Source organism: Aulonocara stuartgranti, assembly GCF_965226115.1.
Source record: "Aulonocara stuartgranti genome assembly, chromosome: 10".
Taxonomy (NCBI): Eukaryota; Metazoa; Chordata; class Actinopteri; order Cichliformes; family Cichlidae; genus Aulonocara; species Aulonocara stuartgranti.
The window spans coordinates 9,051,256-9,074,626 of NC_138946.1; the positions used below are offsets into that span (position 1 = coordinate 9,051,256).

General features: G+C 41.8%; 1 protein-coding gene across 1 annotated transcript; it reads right to left on the reverse strand.

Moving 5' to 3' along the window:
* Window positions 1-1,427: 1,427 nt before the first annotated feature.
* Window positions 1,428-22,840, reverse strand: bckdk (branched chain ketoacid dehydrogenase kinase). The gene is made up of 11 exons (XM_082547931.1): window positions 22,352-22,840; window positions 12,767-12,835; window positions 12,558-12,668; window positions 10,288-10,335; window positions 8,727-8,846; window positions 8,104-8,202; window positions 6,642-6,715; window positions 5,918-6,046; window positions 4,993-5,082; window positions 4,609-4,764; window positions 1,428-4,378 (listed from the first exon to the last, which is right to left on the reverse strand). The coding sequence occupies exons 1-11, from the start codon at window positions 22,595-22,597 to the stop codon at window positions 4,234-4,236; spliced, it is 1,287 nt and encodes a 428-aa protein (XP_082404057.1). The 5' UTR covers window positions 22,598-22,840; the 3' UTR covers window positions 1,428-4,233.
* Between the last annotated feature and the right edge of the window lie 531 nt (window positions 22,841-23,371).

Consider the following 23,371-nt stretch of genomic DNA (forward strand, 5'->3'; position numbering starts at 1 on the left):
GATCACTGTCCACTTAACATCGGTGGATCCTCTGTGGAGGGCGTCAAGACCACCAAAGTCCTTGGTGCCCACCTGGCCGGAACAGTTTATTCCCCCAAAACATCACACTCCTGAACACACAGTGACAGGAATGACACCACACACTTCATACACATCACTGCCAAGCACTTATCTGCAGAATCTCACTCACTCACTCACTCACTCACTCACTCACTCACACACACACACACACACACACACACACACACACACACACACACACACACACACACCAAGTTCTTTTTTGCACGTTTCCATTGCTCTTCCATATACCAGGATTGCAGTGATTGGTTTCACTAAGGTATACTTAAGAGCATCTCAAATAACCATTTTGAGTTTGCAGTTTAGACTTTACTGAAGATTTTTACTCGCGTTTACACATAACCTGTTTATAGCACTAATGTTAAATGCATATGTGCCAGTTCACAGCTTTAATTTGTCAGGTTGAGGTAATTTTAGCTTCTAAGAGGTCAATACTTACTATTAAAAAAAAAAAAAAAAATCCCCATGTCTAATGTACACCCTATAAATTCTTTACTATTCTTTTCACTCTTAGAGTTTGTATTCCTCTGGCATTAACCATCTGAACATCTTTTCTTCTCTGGTCTTGGTACTGCACTCTACTCCAATGCGGCACCAGCAATGTGGATAAAAGAAACTAAAACCCAGAGTGACTAAGCACACAAAGGTATGTTAACAATCCACATATTTGGCTAGTACACAAGAATGTTGTGTGACATTCCTTACTTTGTTGTCAATCTAGGGCTAAATATAGGCCTATAAACCCTATAGATGTATACATAATTCTGTGTATGTAAATATGTTACCTTTGAGACTTTGTGTATTCTGCCTTGACTTATATGTTGCAAATGTCTAGCTAACAAAAAAATAATAATTTTTCTTTATGACTCCACTCTTTAACCATTTATACACAGGGAACACTGACTCACCTATAGTTTGTGATTTAGCATTGATAAACTAAAGGAGCACTGATGGTGGCTTTAAACAGTCACATACGTCCATTAGTTGTGTCAGCTATAAAATAAAAAAAAAACAAAAAAACACAAAAACAAAACACCCATATATTCATTCTGTGCCACTTGTCCAGGCCCGGGTTGCGGGGGCAGTAGACCCTCTCCTCAGCCACCTCCTCCCGCTCTTCCAGGGTGACCCCATGTGTTCCCAAGCCAGCCAAAAGATAGTCTCTCCAGCACTGCCTCAATATGACATCCCCTAAATACCTCACCTAGGAACCCTTACAAAAGCACCTTTTAATGCACAGAAATGTCGTCTCTATGCCAAACTCCTCGTCAAGCTTCTCACCCTACCTAACACGGTAAGGTGAGACCATTTGTAAAATAACGAACGAATAAAAATCAAGCTCACTCTCAGTTCCAACAAAGTGAAATTTAATATCTACAGAAAATGTGGGAGAAACTAATTTCAGTCAGAGAAAAAAAAAAAGCACACTTTCTCAGTAACATGACTTGAATATTTTGGTATTGTACTGGAGATCATTTCTAAATGAACTTTTTTCTGATCCTCATTTTAAAATGCAAAATTAATCTGAATTCTAGACAATTAAATTAACTTGTATTCACCATGTCCTCTTCTTCCTTGGAAAAAAAAAATCACTTGATATTCTCTCCATGAACAGTATTTTTCAGTCTGCCCTTCTCTTTTGTGGCCTACAGGGGGCATACAGTGCACATTTTATGTTTATGAAAAGCTACAGCCTGGCAGTGAAATTCAAAATGTGCAAAACCACTCTCAGCATTTTTTTTTTTTAATAGGAGGAATCCTCAAAATGCTCTTTACAGTAATATTTCCAAAAGGAGATACAAACCTCAAATGTTCACCTGCATTTTTTGAAGCTATGATTGTTTATGCTCCCTCGCCTTAACGTGTATACGCTAAAGTATATACAAGAACTTCAAGACTGTCAAATCAGTAATAAAAACATGTAGAAGGCTTCATCAAGAATACAGGTACAGACAGTATACCCTCTCTGACCTTTAAACAGTTAATCATAGGGGGCTGTTTTTGCTTCACAAAATGTCAAAATAAATACCAGCCTTTACAAAATTAAATAGATTCTGAAGGCAAAAGAATACGTTCACAATGTCTCACAGGTTTAAAATGGCATTTGAACTAATTTGTATGTAAAATCAGGGAAAGAAGAAATGAAGCTTTCTCTACTCAACTTTTTAAAGATCTTTGTCATTTTGTTTCTAACCAGTTCATAGTCTATACAAGTAATATGCATTCAGCTGTAGAATAATATGTCGCACAACTTCAGGCTAATGATAAAGACCGTATCACTGAAATCTAAAAACAAACAAACAAACAAACAAAAACCTGACAGATTTTAAAAATTTAGAGATGTTACATCTTGCAGATAACATCCTAAGATTTCTAATGCCCTTTCAAATGAAACAAAAAAAGTTAATGCAATAACAAGCCCACGGATCAAACAGAAGAGGTGTAGCTTTCTGATTGATCTGTTGGAGCTGGGACCCACTGGGGAATGTTCAACAAACTGCAAGGAGTGTTTGTGTTAACTCATATATCGCAACTTTTTCAACACCTGACTCTGCTCGATTTTTTTTCTCTACTCCCAACAGTGTCCGTACAGATGCTGCTGTGATTTTCTTGTACAAATACTGAGATCACAACATGGTTATCTCATTATTTTCTCAAACACATTCTGTTTTTCATCGGTCCATCTATGCATCTATTTTCTGGAGCCCCAGCCTATCGCAGGGCAAACACAGAGAGACGGACAATTTTGTGTCACCAATCACCCTAACATGTACACCTTTAGACTGTGGGAGGAAGCCGGAAGCTTTGAACCCACCTGTAGGGTACTGGTGCTACTTTTTCATCCACCAAATTGACAATCACACTGACTATACACACACATAAAGTGTGTCCTACTTACAAGTTTGGCCATTCACAATAATGACATAATCAAGCAGTGATCTATACCTAATAGAAGACCAGCAAACTTGGCTAACGGTGGAGAAACTCCTTTGTCTACTGATGCTGTGAAATTAAATGGGACCTTCTGCAAAGCCTTGTTTTAAAAAGAAAATATACACCTTCCTAAAGAAAAACTGTGAGAAAACAGTCAAATAACGAATAAAGAAGCGTATATCAGACAATACTTCTCTGGTATATTGTTACTTTGAAAGTTGTTACAATGTTAAAGCCTGCTATGATCTGCACTGAGCATTACAACAGGAAACCTATTCATTACTAGTGAAACGTTCTGACATGGTGTGCGTCTGTGTGACCCAATAAAGGTAAGTACCACAAAGAAAACAAAAGAACTCAGCATGCAGTTAAAGGACTAGTGTCACGCGTAAGGCAGCTGAACATCTCGGTCGACTTCCCCGTTCAAAAGCTCTGCAAAGACGCACCTCGACAAAGACGCTCATCAGAACAGAAGACAGAAATGTGTTAATGAGCATTTGGTGTTTTTGGCAGTTTCTTCTGTTTTTAAGAGCCACAGCTGTACAACAGAAGAAGAAAGCGGTGTTTGAGGAGAGCGCATGAGCTTTAAGAAGAGGATAATTAAGCGAAGCATGTATACTGCTTCTACCAACGTTTCCCCTTGCAGTCAATGACACGCTGGGAGGATTTGGTAATTTAACACATGAGCAGCATTGATAACTTTGAGGAGATTTTGACAGGGCTGCTGGAGTGTCTCAATAGTTCCACTTGAAACATTTATCATCGAAATTTCTACTTTGAGGCTATTAGATATGCAACTTCATCATGAACTTCTTTAAAACTGAAGCTCTTCTTTCTTGCTTTCCTCTGTCTCTCATAATCATCGTCATCAATAATATCAATTATCATGCACAGTTTGTCCCGATAACCTACACATTCAAAGTTCATTACCCGCCCCGCCCCTCAAACTTCAATACAACATGCCACAGGGTACAAAACAAAAAGAACACAAAAGGAAAAACAACAGAAATCATCACCTTGACAGGTAACATAGCTTATAATCAGTCTAAGGCAAAAAGACAAACTAAAGAACAAGTAGTGGGTTAGTGAATTTAGGAGCTTTCTGAAAAACACTTTTCGTCCTCGTCCTCACCAGCCTTCGTCGTGGGAAACCCTCTGCACTCCTGCACGGCCTGATTTCCTGGCTGGCGTCTACATGGATTACTGACGTGGGGAACGTTACACCCTGAAGCTCTCTCCTTTGCCATCAATATGGCGCAGACGCAGATAAACATCAGTGCCAATGCCCTGCATAGACTGAATAGACAGAGAGCCACCGAGGTACTCCGCATAGGCCCTAGACGTGGGTAGGCCGAAGCCAAACCTGTACAACACACAGGCAACAGGTTTAAGGTGATTACGTGAAGTGACAGAATCACACCAGGCTGAAAGTGATTTACTGTAGGTGAAACATTAAGCTGCAGGTAAATACAGGCAGCCATCAGAGCTTTTACTGGCTCATAAAGAAGCCTACTGGAATCATCGAGACTGGATAAAATCAATACTCCTCTCTTATCTCTGACACAAACAGAAGTGCATCAGTAAAGAGCTTACCCATGCATAGGGTTAGACTGATTCCCACTGTTGGTGATGTTGTTGAAGAGGTTGCTCATGCGGGGATCCTGTGCACTCTCCTCAGCTGTGCTGAAGTGGTAGTCCATCACCTTGTCTATGATATTGTGAGGGATACCGCCGCCGCGATCCGAGATCCTGAATTAGAAAGAAATGGCAACAAAAACTTGTAACGATACCTTCTGTTACAGGAAGTCTCCCCTGCAGCAGTGAGGAGCGCACAGATTTGCAAAGGAAGTACAAATTATTGGTCCTACACGTTAAAAGAAATCAACTGGGCTGGTTTGGGTATTTGGTCATCATGCCTGGACAGGTAAACCTGCTCAGAGGCTCAGGACACACCTGGATTACAATTCTGGCACTCACCTGATGACAAAATCTATGTCGTTATTAGCGATGGTGACAACCACATCGGGGAGATTGTATGGGGTGTCCAGATGGCTCTCCATGGTGGCCCTGAAGATGCAAATTGAAGATCGATGTGACAACTGTACTCCCATTTAATAACAATCCACTATGCAAAAAAAAAATATATATCTTTTTAATAATACTTTTGTTTTTCTACAGTCTGTCAATCAGAGGAGGCAAGAGCAAGTATTCAGCTCATTTAATTGATTAACTGATGCAATCCACTTTTAAATTTAAGTTGTGTGCTAAAAAGCAGATGTGTAGTCTAAACTACATACTTTTTCAGGCTTTTGAGCGAACAGTGAAGATTCTGTTGCAAACCTGTTCTTCTTGTGCATAATACTAAATTAAATTGTGCCAGAGCCACTGTTGTGACACATGAAAATCTCAATTTTTCCAGGTGGATGACACACAATAATCTTTCTAAATGCTGGTCCAATAGCCCAGTAAAATTTTTTTAAAAAGGACCTGTGTGCACACCGACTTGGACTTGGCTTCTATGTCCAAGCTGAAATCAACAACATTCTCTACACTCGTTAAAAGCTACATCAAAAGAGCCAGTCATTTTCCAAACTGCACCCCTTCTCTCCCGCTGTTGCCCTGGAAACCATTAGCAACAGCTACACTGGTGCCAACATTAAGCCAGCTCCAGGGCTCACTCACACCAGTCAAACAGCACCAACTAAAATCTTCACTGCTCTCCCTCAATGATCCTTTATTGCCATCACATTATTGCTCATCTATTATTTTACTGATTCACATAATTTTTCACTGTCAGACAAAAAAAAAAAAACCCAGCCAAATCATTCAATATAACTTTATTTAACACAAGCTGATTTGAGGTCAGTGGACATCTCCGTGGGTGAGTGAGTGGTTAGTTTACCTCATGGCGTTCTTGAGGAGCTCTGGCAGGATGTAATCCAGAGGCAGAGGGATGAACGGGAAGCGAGCTGCTACGTGTCCGTTGATCCTCACCCTGGGCGAGTTACCGTACTGGTGCTCGCAGAGACGTCTATCAAACACCAAGAACATTTCTCATAATATTGAAGACTACAAGGTCAAAAATATATACAAATTCTCTGCCTCCACACAACGACTGAAATGAAACTGTTTCATGACACTTTTCTAAAAAATATTAATGACTTTTTTACCTGATTAAAAAAAAGGAGGAGGAGCCACACGTAGTGTAGGGTGTTACCATGGACAAAGCACTAAGTAAACCTCACAGTTATGGGAAAGGTGTTAGTTTTGTCTGCGTGGGATTAGAAACCAAAGCAGTGGACCTACTAATGCTGCTGGATGACAATTACAGTTCATACAGTTCATTAAATGGAAGTCCAATTTCATTCATACAAATGTTAAACTGTAACGACAGAGAACACGCTGTATCTCTGATTGTTTCTTTGCAAACTTCCTTTGAACTTGGTTAAAACAAGTCTATAAAAGGTCACTTGATTAGATTACCAAAGACAAACAAGAATGAGAGCCCATTCACAGCTCCACATGCCATTTCTGAAAGGTTATCTGATGAACTCTGGTTTGCCTCGGTCAGCACAGAGACAAAGTCACCGAAAGGTGAGATAAACTAAGCCGTACCAAACACTCACCTGGCAAAATCCACCCACTTCTCGATGATCTTTTTGGGTGAGAGACGTCTGCATATGATCCCAACAAAATCAGGCTGGAATGAACAAAAAAACAACAACAAAGAAAACAAACATTCTTTTTAGTCAAGTCTAAAAAGTATTTCACAAAATAACTAAATCCCCGCTGATTAATCAACACTGTTGGTTTAATTACACAATAGCGTTTACTTAAATAGCCAGCTGCCAAAACAAACATGACGTATTTTATGCTTCCTTGTAGCTGAAGGTAAACACCATGAAACCAGCAACTTCTATTTGACAGGATCCTGTTGTCCCAACCAGAGATGGGCAGTAACGCGTTACTGTAATCTGATTACTTTTTTTCAGGTAACGAGTAAAGTAAGGGATTACTATTGCAAAAACGGTAATTAGATTACCGTTACTTTCCCGTAGGAACGCTGCGTTACTGCGTTACTAAAACCGTGATTTTTTTTGCGAGAATGTCTCATGACAGTGACGTAAGCGAGTCCGTGACAACAGCTGTGTGCAGATCAACAATGGATCATATATTGAGTGCCGGAGAGAGTATGAGCGTGCAGCGTTTAAAGCGTGGAAGTACTGACCTTGCTTTGAGTTTGATTCCATAAAAAGTGACAAAAACATTAGCGTCCGTTGTGCGTGGGAAGAAAACTTCTTTTTACAGCGAAAAAAAAACCCCTAAACTTCCAAGCAAGCACCGAGTGCGCAACGACGTAATAGGAAACTCACAGAGAAACTCGCGGATTCTTCAACTGACCGCGGCACACCTGCACCAGGGTAAACCTCCGCCTACCCTACTCCTGCTTTACAGGTGAAAATAGAGCAAAAGGACCGCTAGTCTTTGATGTTATTTATTTTCTGCTGTGTTTTACTTGCATCTATTTGAAAGACTGAGTGTAAACACACAAAAAAAAAAAAATTTATGTGCTGGAATGTGCAGAAAATAGGTTTAAATGTTAAACAAATTTCTTCCAGTCAGAGAATGTTGCATATAATTAAATTTTTGCTTGATGCATAAAGTTAAAAGATTAAAACTGATTAAACAAGTTTTAAAAAAGAGACTTTTCCATTTGATTACATTTTGTATGATGGATTATGCAGATAAAAGTAGAATTGGGCTGAAAGATCTATCGCTTTATCACCTATTCAGGTTGTAAATTGTGTTTTTAAAAAGTAACTAAGTAACTAAGTAATTATTTACTTTTGAAAATAAGTAATCAGTAAAGTAACGGGATTACTTTTTTGGGAAAGTAATCGGTAATTAGTTACTGATTACTTTTTCTAGTAACTTGACCAACACTGGTCCCAACCCAACATTAATCCCATGTTTGCAGAAAAGCTGGACAACTATCACCTTTCCCCTTAACAGTTACCGCATGATTTGCTCTGGGTAACCGTCACCGTTCAGAGGTTTTCAAATCCTTTGAATAACAGTTGCACGTACATTATCTTCATGAAGGGCGAGATGGTGCGTGGCCAGCATTCGTATTCCCAAACGAGAGCACAGCGTTGTATCCAGGAAGTTGCGGATGACCATCTCATCCTGTGACAGCAAATAAAAAAAAGCAACTGAAACTTCACAGTTGAAACTAACTTATCAACTCTAACAGCTTTTGGTGAATCACAGCAAATGTTTTATTTTAGCTCTACCTCCCATAAAGGTTCTGACATAAAGATGTGATTTAATGACCATTAGAAAAGTTTCCAGGTTTTTCCTGTGTAGCTGCAAATGCAAAGACCGCCCTCACTAACTTCTAATGCAGCCCCAGTAATTTAGTTCTGTAAGCAGGCCTGAAATATGACATAAAGAGCCTCAAGAGTGACTCCCTGAAAGCTTTAAGGAGTAAAGAGTTAAAGGCAGATCAGCAGCTTTCTTAAGAAAACACATCATTGTTAGCTGAGAAAGCCTTAAATAGTCTTTCCAAATAATAAAATAGTGTTTAATTAAACTGAATAACAAACAAACTGACATTAATAACCTAACCTGTGCAGACCGAGAGTAAGTTGTTTTAGTAAGGAGTCATTTCCAGCAAATGGTGAATCAGGTCAGTCTTAGTATCTCTGTACCTGGATGTGTCTGCGACACTCCCTGAAGCCCTGTGCCAGCATTGTGACCACATCCTTGTGGTCGTCCAGCAGCTGCCGCACTAGTTTGCAGAAACGAGCCTCCACGTCCTGATCCTTGATCTGCAAACAGAGATGCTTCACACTAAACCCAAGAAACCCGACGTTTAAAGAAACAGCCTGCTCTAAGAAGAGCCTTTTAATTATTTTGGATTTTATATTTATTCTGGCTTGAATGACTCAACGCTTCATGTTTACCTGCTGCACTGAGAGTCAGCTTCAGTGCAGCAACAGCCTCATACTCAACACTTCTACTGCACAGAGATTTTTTTTTTTCTTCTTTCACAGAAACGCTGCTTCCATTTATGAAATTGTCCGTTTCTTTCACGACTAGAGCTTCACATTAACGGTTGTTTAAATCCATAAATGGTGTATTGAGAAATAAATAAAGAATGCACAGGACCAGTGACTGAGAATCAGTCGAGCAATTCTGTGCAAACCGCTGTCATTTTAAAGCCACCAATGAGAGAATTCAAATGTAAAAGCAAAGCAGGTTTCAGGCATACAGATAAAAGCCGGGTGAGCGTGACCTGCCTCTGTAGCACAGAGATGTTTTTAGACACTATGATTTCCCCTGAGAGCTATTGTAGTATAGGTGACTCCAACCCAGAGTCACATTATCTGATCCTTTGTCTCTGTAGTTTCCTCTTAAATCTAGGGACCTTTTATTTTTAGCTAACCTTGCGTCTGCCTCATCTCTTTAGAAATGTGTTTATACAAGAGAACAAGAGGAGTCTGAAAGTCTCAGCACAGTACAGTGTTTCCACGCTCCATAAAGAAGGCACACACCTTTATAGGCACTGAAATAGGTGTTGTTTTTTCTTAACCTGACAATGTTAGGGTTACTTATCAGATTTAAGTGTTTACATTAACACAGAGGAAAACATATTCAGCCAGTTTGAAATCTCCAATCATACATGTGCGAACACAGTGAGCAACTGGGTGTACTCGTCTGCTTTGTCCAGACCTAAAAAGAACAGAACACAATGATCACTTTGCTACTGCATGCAGCAGTCAGTGAGACAGTTTGGCACTGATAACCCAGGAAATGCATTACATCTAGCAAGCAAGGATGACTGTGATGGAACACGTGTTATAGCCCTGACAGTACACAAATAAATACAAACAATAATCAGTGTCGTAGAAAAGCTACAAATCCTAAACTCGATAGCAGAGAAGAGTTATCCACTAACCTTCCCTCTACGACCTTTCAATGCCAAACAGAATGATTGGCGAGAAACAGATTTTTATTGACTCGAACAATGCATACGGCTAATGTTTCATTAGTTTTAATAACAGAGTCACGGCTTGTTTACTACTCAAATGAGCCAATCCTAAAGCGGCTGCGGGCAGATTCATCACACGTCTTGACAGGAAAAAGGTTCACACTTCCTGTTTTTGCTCATGAGCAAACCCACTCCCTGAGAAATAAAACTTGAACTTGTGACCCGTGTTTGTGCGCGTGTGTGTTTACTGTTCGTGTTTGAGTGGGTCGGGCACTCACCTCTGGAAAGTCACTGAGCATGTGATAGGCTCTGATATACAGTTCATGCTGTGAGAAAAGAAGAGAGATGCGGGCTATGGTTAGACCGGTTTCTCTGTGATCGTTCACTCAGCCAGAAAACATCACACCACAAGCACTGTCCCCCCTGACTGGGCCTCACTGTGTTACTGACAAGTCCATGTGAGGCTTACACGTGGCAACTTTCTCCAAGCATCAGTGGGATGAGTTTTCTGTTACTTGCAGAGTTGAGCAATTTCTCTGAATCAGAATTCTGCATAAATGACTAGACTGGCTTATTAAAATCCATCTGATCATCTTGATGTGCAAAAGTTGGAGAGTTAAAATCAGTTCCAGCAATTATTTCACTTCTGATCAAAGAGCTAAACAGTGAAGGTACAGTCACTCCGACGTCACAAGTAGTGGCACAGAAAAGGAGCTTTTGCTTTATGTAATCGACACAGAGCGGTTCCGTGATACCAGAAAAGGAAGGAATCTGGGTGAAAGTTCACCAGCAACGAGACATGCAGAGGCAGCGAAATACTCAAAGTGCTTGCAGGGGAATTAAAGGCTCAGCGGGAACAATGACAACAACAATTCTTTTGGTGTCAAAGAGTCTGTTATATCCAGACACATGCGTATTTTTCTCGTTAAGTTTTTGAGATCTATGTATAAAGGAGCTTTAAACCTGACCTCTGTCTGAAATTGCATCTGAAAAACTAAACAGCCCTGCAAGATCAGAATCCTGCTGATGTGGACAGTTTCTGCTGGAAGAAACATTTCCCATGAAAAATTAGGAAAGTAGAGAATGACAGCATAGTCATTAAGTATGAGTTATTGATATGACAGGCCTAAGTCATGTGTGAAATAACAGTATCAAAATTATTTACTGGACAGGGTGTGGCACTGATGTCGTTACAGTTAATCAAAAACAACCTTGCCTGCAAAAAGTTTGGAAGACTGTCAGAAACTTAAATAAAACAGTGTTTTCGATGTCATTTAAACCCTATTTATGATTTAAAAATAGTACAATGGCAAATATTACCAAATCTGAGAAATTGCATTGTTTCAAAATATTTTGCATTTGGTGCCAGAAAATCATTCCAAAGTAGTTGCGACAGCTGGCAGGAAAGTGGAAAGTGGCAGGAAAACAAACCACAATTAAGTGCCAAAAGGCTCCTCGAATGGCCACATGAGGTTGTTTCTGAAAGTGGATCAATCTCCATAGACTCCTGTGTTAAAATGACCAACTAAACAGCCCCGGAAAGCATCCAGAAAATAAAAGGTTTTGTGGGACTTTTTTCTGCTTCCTACATTTGGATACTGTTGAAGCTAACCGTTCAGGGCACGGCAGCTTAGACTGACAGGTGTGCTGACACCTTACTGCCTGCGCTCACCTCTGCTAACTCAAATAAGTGAACTGAACCTCTCCACTGTGTTTGCAGTGTTGGTGCCTTCTGAAGTTTTTTTTTTAAAATGACAAATAATAAGACAAGCTTTCTGATAATGACCATCCAGGCAGCCTGTGCTTCAGTTTTGTGTATTTGTCTGTTACTAAGCACCACTTATGTGTTTATAAGCATGTTTATGATGCATATTGCAAACCAAGCTTCCTAAAAAAAAAACCAAAAAAAAAAAAAAAATCAGATGATAACTTAAAACCCCATCACTTTGTCCAAATATGGGAACTTCCACCTAAAAATGTCAAATGTGCAATTTGTTGCGGTAATATGCAATGCTCTTCCTGAAAAACAACATCTGGGTGGCAGAAAACAAAACCTGCATTTATTGTTCAGCATTAATAGTACCCAGGACAGTTTTACTACAAACCTGAATACAAACATGTGCTTTCAAATCACAAGCTGCAGCTCCTGCGTCAGCCATTGATGCTCTTTATTTTAATAAAAAAACAGAACGGTACAACATTCCTGGTATGACCCATCTTTACAGGATATGGATATCCCATAAAGAGTCTACAGGTTGTTTGATGTCACCATTATGTGTATAAATAAAACCCCTCCTTTCAGTTCTTGCAGTCGTATTTCAGCTTGGTATTGAACCATAAACCTGCTGTACCTCTTAATGCACAGCCATACCTCCCTGTCCACTCTGACGGGAGTGGACAGGGAGCATCTTAAGAGCGCTTTCTGTCAAGACTTTCCTGCGCAGTATTGTTACTTTCTATTTATATAATCAGTTACAGGGCCCACTTCCTGTATAGCTCAGCAATCTGTAAACTGTATTTGGGTGTGTCTGGAGAGCTGTGCGCTTACCACTTGCAGAATCGTGGGGTTGCAGCCAATAATGAAGGGCAAACTACGGAAACCCTTGATGCGATGAGCGATTCGTACAGGCAGCTCCTTGTGGAGGTACTTGGCACTGCTCTGTGAGCGTAGAAACACACAGAAATAACAATGAAGAGTCTCAGAAGTCTCATTATTGTTACACTTTACAGAAATCCCAGCACGGCTGAAATATTTACCAAGATGTGGTGTCCATCGGCAGACTTCCCAGAATACAACAGGGTTGCTAAAGTCAGTCGAACAGAGGCCTAGGGAGAAAGCGGCACATAAAATTACACACACAATCATAACAGCAGGGTTGAGATTGTGTTTTAGTTTCGAGTGTGCAGCCGTAAAAACACACATGATTGTTATCCACATAAATGACTGGCTGTTTAGCCTGTGACAGATAAAGTCCTTCAGGCAGTTCATGCAGATTTTTAGCTGGGACACTGAAGGACACTCCATACTTGTCTTAGCTGTACACTCTGGTCCAGGTGACGAGCAGAGCTGAGTGTTCGCAAAACATAACGAAACATTTTCACTGCGGTATATAATTTATATTCAGAAAGTCCATAATCTGGCCTTCCAAACTGCAGTAACTCAGAAAACTAAAGCATTACTTTGTGATTGTTTGATGGCGGTTAAGTCTACCCAGACACAGAGACCTGGAGCTGTGAAAGCAGAAAAGACAGCTGTCTTTATCCAATCACTACATTTCTAAAAAGTCACACATGTAAAAACATTAGCAACTTTTTTTTGTCTGTGAACTTATTTGCCTGGTCGTGAAACAAAGGTTCCTGAGACTAAAAGCTCTGGGCACTTTGAAAAAACTGCAAAAGTGCTCGGAGCGAAACATCTAAAACTCAGCTTGTTATACGCTCGCTGCATGACTGTGTGTTTTATTTCCTCACGTGAGGCCAAGCCTTCAAAAGCATGCACCGATGTCGAAGGCAGGATATGGATGTACAAAACAGCACTGCTATTTTGATGTGCTTGCAGCAACAATGATGCATTTGCTTAGTGTATTATTATGTTCTCATTTGGTCCATTTTGGTGCTGTAGATAATAGAAAGAACACATGAAACACTCCCTTCATATCTGCACACACAGAGCCTGAAGCAGAAAAACTGGTCTGCAGAGAAAGTTGATAACCAGCTTCGTGATACCTGTTATCACTGACTAGGCCTGTAGATTTTGTTGACTCAATTTGTTAAAACAAAGCCTTAAGACTGTTAAATCACAGTTCTGATAATTGTTTTAATTTAACAAAATGCATTAGAAAGAAAAGACGGTGGCTGCAGCAGACACCCTTCATTGTTTTAAATGCAATTAAATGTTAGCACTTCGCTCTTCTCTACACACAGCCCACAATTAGCTATCCTGTCTGCTAACGCACTGCCAACAGAGAACCATGTTCAGCGCATTACAGCTTCAACATCACCTAGACATCGTTGTTAGACTTTCTTGTAAGAATACGTTTGTTTTCAAGAATTATTTTCCATCTCTATATCGATTAGAATATAATCAGATTTAAAGAAAAAACTATCGATAGAAAGACAGGGAAGATATATATCTCTCAGATAAAGTCAGTGTCTGACAGTGATAGTTACTAGAGCAGGGCGATATGGCCAAAAATATTTATCACGATATATATTTGAAAATTTGCGATAACGATATAACCGACGATATAATTGATGCGAGACAAAATACAACTCCACAACATTACTAGCGCAAAAAGACAACCTTCCATTTATATTCACTTAAACAAGAAGCTGGTTTTTATGTACATTAAAGCTTTATAAAAATGTAACAGTACAAATGCAAATTCCTTGCTGAAAGTTTAACCAAAAGGCATTTCCACTAGAAATGGGCTGACATGTCCTGAGCATAACCATGTATAATATCCACTGAAGTTAAAAAGAGGTGCTTTGCAACATTAAACTGCAGTGTGCAGTACGCATTTTTCGGACCATAAGGTGTGTGGTATATTGTAATAAGCAGCAGCTATTACTACCTCCCACCAGTAGGTGGTACTGTGTTATTGTATGTGTTCTGAGCTTATGGAGTAAAAGTCTAGACCTCCACCATAGCCTCGTCTCAGTCCTCTGTGCTTGGTCTAAAGTTATTGTTGACCACAACCCACGCTACACGGGCAGTTGGAGCAACACTGCATAAAGTTACAACATGGTGTCAGAAGTCGGCAAGACCGTGTGAACAGGGACCGCGACGTGAGTAAGCTAGCCGTAGATTAGCTAACAGTAGCCATTGCTAACGGCATGGAGCAATTCAAGCCACCATCACCGCTACTGCTCACAGGCAATTTATCTGAGACCTGGCGCAGATGGGAACAAAGATTCGGACTGTATATGACTGTTACGGGTGCGTTGGAGAAGGATGAAAAGGTTAAAATAGCCATTCTTCTCCACACTATCGGCGAAGAAGCGCTTGAAGTGTACAACACGCTCACAGTGACCCCGACCGGAGACGCACTGACAATGGCGGACATTTTGAAAACGTTTACGGAATACTGTAGTCCACGAAAGAACGTTGTTTTTGAACGCCACAAGTTCTGGTCATACCCAATGTCGGCGGATATAACAGTGGACAGATATGTCACGGAACTCCGTCAGAGAAGTAAAAGTTGTGAATTTGGGATCAATGAGGACGACATGATCAGGGATAAATTGGTGTTCAGCATAAGTGACGCAAGACTAAAAGAGAGATTGCTTCGTGGCAACGACCTCACACTGCGCAAGACGATAGAAATATGCAGATCAGCAGAAGTGGCCAAGTCACAGATTCAGGCCATGCAGTCAATAACTGCAGCCCAAGACACGTCAGTGGACGCATTAAGAAAAATGCCAGGATACATTAAATCAGGACACAGTAAAAACAAACTGAGCAACGACAAACAAACAGTTTGTCACAAATGCGGCAACAAACACGCATTCCGACAGTGTCCAGCCTATGGGGCAACATGTCACAAGTGTGGGAAAAATAACCACTTCTCAAAAGTGTGCAGAGCTAGCGCAGAGAAGAGTAGACACTTCAAGAAAACAAAAACTATTAACAACATTGAAACTGATGGCGATTCACTATACATCGGCATGGTATCCAGCGACAAGCACAAGACTGGCAAATGGCATGAAAGTGTGACAATCGGAGACGTACCACTCACCTTCAAGCTAGACACAGGTGCGGACGCAAATGTGCTCCCCAGATCAGTTTATGACGAGTTACCAGATATGCCTCGGTTACAGCCCACAAAGACTGTACTCATAGCTTTTGGTGGAGCCCGCATACGTGCAGATGGTGTGGTGTCTCTTGAGTGTGAAGCACGGAAGCACAAGGCTGTGTTTGACTTTCTTGTATCAAGCCATGCAGATAAACCGATCCTAGGTGGACAAGCTTGTGAAGAGCTCCATCTGGTGCAACGAGTTGAGACCCTTGCCATGACATCCTCTGTACCGAAATCAGCTAAACCACCTTCTACCTCGGAAGAACTTGTGGAGATGTACGCTGATGTGTTCACAGGCTTAGGTGAGTTCCCTGGACTTCACCACATACATATTGACCCAAATGCAACACCTGTGATTCACGCATGCAGGAACGTGCCACTCTCCATAATGGATGCGCTGAAGAAGATGCTACAGGACTTACAAAACAGAGATGTCATAATGCCTGTCAATGAGCCTACAGATTGGGTCAACAGTCTTGTCGCCACACAGAAGAAGAACGGAACACTAAGGGTGTGCTTGGACCCTTGTGATCTGAACCAAGCAGTTAAACGCCAGCACTACTCCATTCCCACACACGAGGACGTTCGCAGCAAGCTAGCAGGAAAATCCATCTTCACCATATTGGATGAAAAAGATGGATACTGGCAGATCAAGCTGGACGAGCCGTCATCAAAGCTCTGTACCTTCAATACACCTTGGGGCCGATATCGCTTCCTCCGACTCCCATTCGGGATCAAATCAGCCAGCGAGGTCTTTCAACAAAAGAATTGTGAGACTTTCGGCAACATTCCTGGTGTATTTATCATTGCAGATGATATGATAATTGCAGCTACATCAGAGCACGAACACGATGAAATCCTGCAGAAGGTCATGGAGAAAGCAAGAGCAGCTAACGTGAAGTTTAACAAGGACAAAATTCAGTTCAAAGTTGACACAGTGAAATACATGGGCCATATCATCACAGCAGCAGGGCAGAAAGCAGATGTTTCAAAGATCAAAGCTATTGTCGACATGCCGACTCCAGAAGACAAACAAAGCCTTCAGCGTCTGCTGGGAATGACGAAGTTTTTGGCACAGTACATCCAAAATGAAGCATCGCTCACAGCACCTTTGAGACAGCTACTCAAGAAGGACACAGTGTGGCAGTGGCAGCCACATCACACAGTAGCGTTACAGACGCTCAAGTCGACGCTCACACAAGCTCCAGTGTTGAGATTTTATGACCACAAGAAACCACTAACACTGCAGGCCGATTCTTCAAAAGATGGGCTGGGCGCGTGCCTATTACAAGACGGACAACCTGTGTGTTACGCGTCACGAGCACTCACAGACACAGAAAAAAGGTATGCACAAATAGAAAAAGAGTTGCTAGCCATTGTGTTTGCCGCTAAACGATTCCACCAGTATGTCTATGGAAGACCAGTGACAGTGCAATCTGATCATAAACCCCTGGAGGCGATAGTGCGCAAACCGCTATGCAAGGCACCAGCGAGGCTACAAGGAATGCTGCTGCAACTACAGAGATATGATCTCACCGTCACATACACCCCCGGCAGAGACATGTTCATAGCCGATGCACTCTCACGTGCCACAACTACCAGTGACGACGGAAACGTGAGTGAAAACGCAAATGATGAAAGAGTTGTGTATGCTCTGGAGGCCACAGCAGCATTGAGCGAGAAAACATTGTGTGACCTGAAAAAAGCAGTGGCAGCAGACAGCGTACTACAAGCCGTGCGTGAAAGACACTTCAACGGATGGCCGCCCAGAAGGAAGAGTTTAGACAAAACACTCCACAGCTACTGGCCTATGAGACACGATATCAGTTTCCACGATGACATTATTATGATCGGGGACAAGATCGTAATACCCCAAAGCTTCAGGCGTGTGATCCTGGAGAAGCTGCACCTTGCCCACCAAGGCGTGCAGCGCACAAAAGCCAAAGCAAGAAGAGTGCTGTACTGGCCTGGCATGTCACGCGACATAGAGACCATGCTTGAAAAGTGTGAACAATGCCAGCAAATGCAGCCAAAGAACCAGGCTGAACCGCTTATTCCACACCAGATTCCAGAGCTGCCATGGATGAAAATCGGAGCAGACATCTTCGAACTGAACGATCATCCATATCTTTTGTTAGTGGATTATTTATCAAAATATCCAGAAGTTCTTAACTTACCTGACAAAACGGCACACTCTGTGATTCAGAAGATGAAATCAGTCTTCGCAAGACACGGAATTCCCAAAGAGATAGTGAGCGATCATGTTCCATTCGCCAGCCACGAGATGAGATCGTTTGCAGCATCCTGGGAGATAAACCTAACTTTCTCCAGTCCCGGCTTTCCTTCTTCGAATGGCATGGCGGAGCGAGCCATAAAGACTGTCAAACATGCACTTAAGAAAGCCGCACGGACTGGAACAGACCCACATCTAGTGCTGTTGTCTTTGAGGAACACTCCAGTCACAGGACTTAGTGTGTCACCTGCACAAATGTTGATGGGACGGGTTCTCCGCAGCACCCTGCCATGCACCAGTGCTGTGTTGAGGCAGTCAACCCCACAGAACATTCACGACAAAGTGCGCAGGTTGCAATCAAAGCGGAAACGCCACTATGATCAGCACGCAAGACCATTGCCTGTTCTGACCCCAGGCGAGACTGTGCACATGCAAACAAGGCGCGGTTGGGAGCCAGCTGTTGTAACTCATCGGCGAGAGGAACCACGCTCCTACACTGTGCAAACACCAGATGGTAAAGTGCTCAGGAGGAACAGGAGACATCTGAGGAAAATACACCCAAGTCTGTTCAAGGACACACCCATGGACCCAGATGAACTGTCCGTTCACACCCAAGAGCCAGTGGAGCCACCAGCAAATGACACCCCACAAAACTCTAGTCCTGCAAGTATGGACAACACACCCACATGTTACACACGCAGTGGCCGAGCAATAATACGCCCTGCCAGGTATAGAGACTAAGTGATTGGGAAACTTAAAGTCACTCTATCCTGTACCTGCGTTGTTCTGTACAAGCTAGATAACTGTCTTGTTGGCAAAGAGAGAAAATATGTCATGTTTCATATGTTCATTTTGACATGTCTTATCTAATCTGTCATGTGTTCATCTGTTTCAAAACACTACACTGATGTGTATTTGCATTGCTCAAGTGACAAGCAATCTGAGGTGTGCTCTACTTAATGTCTCAAGAATATAATATTGTTAATGTTCCTACGATTTAAAAGGTGCATTTATGTTACAAAATATTGGAGTTAAGAGGTAGTATCTTTATCTCGGAAAAGAGGGATGTGGTATATTGTAATAAGCAGCAGCTATTACTACCTCCCACCAGTAGGTGGTACTGTGTTATTGTATGTGTTCTGAGCTTATGGAGTAAAAGTCTAGACCTCCACCATAGCCTCGTCTCAGTCCTCTGTGCTTGGTCTAAAGTTATTGTTGACCACAACCCACGCTACACGGGCAGTTGGAGCAACACTGCATAAAGTTACAACAAGGTGCACGGGATTATAAGGCACATTAAGCGAAACAAAGCAGTCAGATAAATCAAACTTTATTAAACTCATTCTTCTTGCTTCCTCCACTTCTGTACCATTGTTTCATTAATGTTGAATTCTCTGGCAGCTGCTCTATTCCCATGTTGCAGTATATTAATGACTAACCTCGTATTGTGGATGGATTATCTCAGTTGTTCTCCTGACTGAAGTTTGGTCCGTTTACAGCATCCTGCCATGCGATTGCATTTGTCTCTAACCATGAAGAACCTTCACGTTAACTTTTATAAGTGGAAAAGTGTTAGTGTTCGTCCTCCAGCTTCACTGTTTATGTTATGCTAACATAGCTGTGTCGCTAGCGATCACGTAGCACATCATTATATACCAGCTAGCCCAACTTCAGTAACCCTACAAACGTCACTGCTGTTTAGTTTCCTGTCTTCATTTATGTTGCAAGTGATAGCAGAGGTGTACGTTTGATTTTTTTCAGAAATCTCTCAGTCAGAACATGCAATATCATGCTTAGGTAACTAGCGAAACTAGCGAGCTAACTTCCGCTAGCTTCCTGCTAACTTCTAACTCCGTTAAATGTGATAACTTTTGTTTTCATGGATGCCTGGAAGTTAAACTTTATAGTTACACCTCGTAAAGCAGCAATGCTGATCGTTTTATTAAAGATGAAAGAATTTAGACAGTTTTTAACTCTAAGTGATGCTGCAGTGTTGTTTGACCTGAAGTATACGGAGTTTAGGACCCAGATTACTCCCAGATTTAAGAGCATCTTAGTCCGACAAATATGACAATAACAACGGCCGCTTGCATGTTCTGCAAAAAAATGTGCTTTGTTGTGTATCTGACGGACAAACACCAAACCAGTTCCACATCACGGAAGTTGCACCATTTTTACAAACCAATTCTGGATCATCTGTTTCACTCAACAATCGGCCATGTGCGTATGAAAACAAAGGCATTGCGCATGCGCGTTTTACTCCCATTCTATCGCGATATTTCATTTTCCTATCGTTGCCTAACATTATACCGGTATTACCGTGAACGGTATAATATGGCCCAGCCCTATTAGTTACAGAGGCTAAGATGGAGGTAAGTCACTGTGGTAAAGCAAGTCTAACATTTAATACTGTGCTCAGTCATCACTGACTAATGTATGTAAACTTGCCACATTATAAAACCTTACAACGGAGCCACAACTTCACCAACCACAGGCATGTGCACTATAACAGTGCACATGCATGCATGCAATGTTACGGTGTGCTCCAGTACTTTATAGCACTCCAACTCTGCTCACCAGCTGGAGCAAGTCGTGGCATCAGCTCCAAAATGGATCCGAGGGTGCCACAGCGAGATGCCAGTAGCACAATCTGAGCTAGCTAGAAAGACAAGAACACTAAAGAAATGGTTCATGGTTTGGATTTCCTGTTGAATCACTGCAGTAGCCTGATTAAATCAAACATACTACAGTGTGATAAAAAACATAAAAACTGTAGTAACTGTTAGAATAATGCATCTTTAAATTGCAGGTCCAGTCAATAACATTCATTCACACCCCACAGTAAGATGCAATTTGCAGGTGCACAAGTAAAAAGCATTGTGTAAATACAAGCAGAATGCACAGCTGTATGCCTGGTGATGGTCTACAGATCTGGGAACAGATCTCAAGTTAGAACCCAGGATAAATGGAGCCTAACAGGCACACCTAAGTCAAACAGGCATCAGTTTTATAAGCTCTAGCTGTGTTTACCCCAAAAGGACACTGACACTCCAGTGCTAAACCGACATGCACAAGTGGAGAATGTACAAGTGGAAAAACACTACTCATTGCTCCAGGATCTAAATGCTAAGTAATGTCAGTGCAGTCCTAATGTTTGCAGTAGGTCCAGTGGGTCCTACCTGCGGGTGTAGGACCCACTGGAAACAACAATCTGCTGGATTGGTCGTATTACATTATGTATACTGATGCAAACATTAAGCCATTGCATCGATATCACTGTACAAAACAATAACATTTGTCTTCCGTAAAGTGAAAATGTTGTCGTTGGGTAGTGTTTTGTTTCAATATTTCAATTCCTTCCTCTTTTTTGCTGTAAGAGTACTTCTTATATTCACTCCAGTAAGTGAGTAAGTAAGTAAGTGAAAAAAAACTGAAGAATGTGACCAAAAAAACAAAACAAAACTGAGCCAGGAGGAAGAAAAGCATCTATGCTATTTTTATTGGTAACAATAACAATAATAATAATAATAATAATAATACTAGTTAACATGGCGACATTCATTCGGGAGTTGTGTTTTCTTTCTTTTGTTTCACTTTAAGGAAAAGTATTTTAGAGATTGGCAGAACAGATTGTTAGACTTGCTTCTCATTAACTGGGGCAACGTCAGCTCAGCTCCATCGCTGAAACTTTACACCATCAAGTCTCCTGTTACTGGACAATCGTCTTATGTCTATAGTGTAGCTAATATTACAATTTTGCGTTGGCACCTCGTCTGGTCCGGTAAACATCAGCGACAGCAAAGAACCGACGTTATAATTTGTCTAGAAGCTCAGCAGGCTGCAGATAAATTTACCCGGGCGTTGCGTTCAGGTCTTCGGTACCGGGCATGTCAGCCGCTTTACATTATTACTGAATTATTATTATTATTAAATAGACCATTATAATTCAATACACTATATGACTTAAAACAACAACAACAACAAAATAACAGAACAAAGCACGCTCTTTTCTTTTGCTAGAGGAATCTCCGAAATATTAAAGGAAAATTACAAATTACAACTACAGACACTGCAATGTAGGTGACAGCTTTATTCCTCTTATAGAAGGAATTCGTTTTTAAGCTTCTAACTGACAAAACATTAGTTCTGAAGGCTAAAGCACTGCTCTTTTAAGTAGCAGCATGTCACTGTTTTTCCACCTGCCCCTGAACGTAGCACAACCCAGCCGCAGCTAGCTACAGCTAGCTTAGTTACCCAAGAGTTCTGAGACCTTTTCAGGAGAAAAGACCGGGAACCCGTCACATTTATTACCTTTTCTGCAGAAGAATCTATTGCAGACTGGTTATAAAACGACGTGACAGTCTTCGACCGCTCTCGTGCCATCTCTGAATATCCCTGCATCGAGGACGTTGACCGAAATCTCTGGCTCCCCGTGCCTGCCAGCGGCGGTACTGTTTTGGTGGCGGGGGCCAGCAAGAAGGTGCCGAGCCTCGGCCTAGCTCTGCTGGCTGCGCCGCTCAGCATCTCAGCCGCTACACCCGCCAGGGCCAGACGCATCTGGAGATGAGCTGTGTGTGCGAACAGGGCTGCCCTGCTCTCATACAAACACGGAATATCACAGTCGCTACGAGGCCATTAGGGTCGCGTCGTACTAGAGCACAAAGGCATGTATCTCTGAATACAGTTGCGTTGAGGGTGCAGAGAGGGCTTTGTGCGCATTGGCCAGTGGGGAAGAGAGCTGGGGGAACGACATGACAGCTCAGCCAATCAGTCCACCAGAGGCGGAGCGAAGCAGCATCAACAACACCCCGGAGCCCAGAGTCTGCAAAGCCCCCCCCCCCCCAACGTTCTGTACTGTACTGTACTGGAGGCAAAGCAGGAACAGCCGATTGTCAAATTGCACCAGTCATAAGTTTTATTGGCCGACTTGAGGCTGAAGGGGACATTTTAACATGTATGTTACTTGTGAATCGTTTATGCAGGTAGAAACGAGCTCAGGACCATTAATTAGAATGCCTTTTGCTACTTAGGATTTTTCCTGTTTGTTGAAAAAAACAAAACGTGGTTCAGGGACCTGCAGTTAGTGTTTGCTGTGTGCCTGTTAAGAAGTGAAAAATGCAAATCCCACAAGTTTCACTTCCTGTTAAATAAATGTAAATAATGATAGAGAATGTCCCAATAATCCGCCCCAAGAACCACGGATTGAACCGCCCAGCCTCTTGCCTTTTACTGCCACCCAACACACTTTGAACCCAATCCTCATTGGGGATCCTGTATGTGGTGAGCCCACAGAAGACCCTGTCCCTTAAGCTCCTTCCCCAGACCCGGCCC

What these genes read in the sequence shown, in the direction of transcription:
- bckdk (XM_082547931.1), bottom strand. Translation starts at nt 22,597, where the DNA reads ATGCGTCTGGCCCTGGCGGGTGTAGCGGCTGAGATGCTGAGCGGCGCA. An exon ending in TGCTCAGTGACTTTCCAGAG is followed by an intron (nt 8,847 to 10,287) that starts GTGAGTGCCCGA and finishes CTCTGTTTGCAG; the next exon opens with ATCAAGGATCAGGACGTGGA. An exon ending in CAGTCTAACCCTATGCATGG is followed by an intron (nt 4,379 to 4,608) that starts GTAAGCTCTTTA and finishes TGTGTTGTACAG; the next exon opens with GTTTGGCTTCGGCCTACCCA.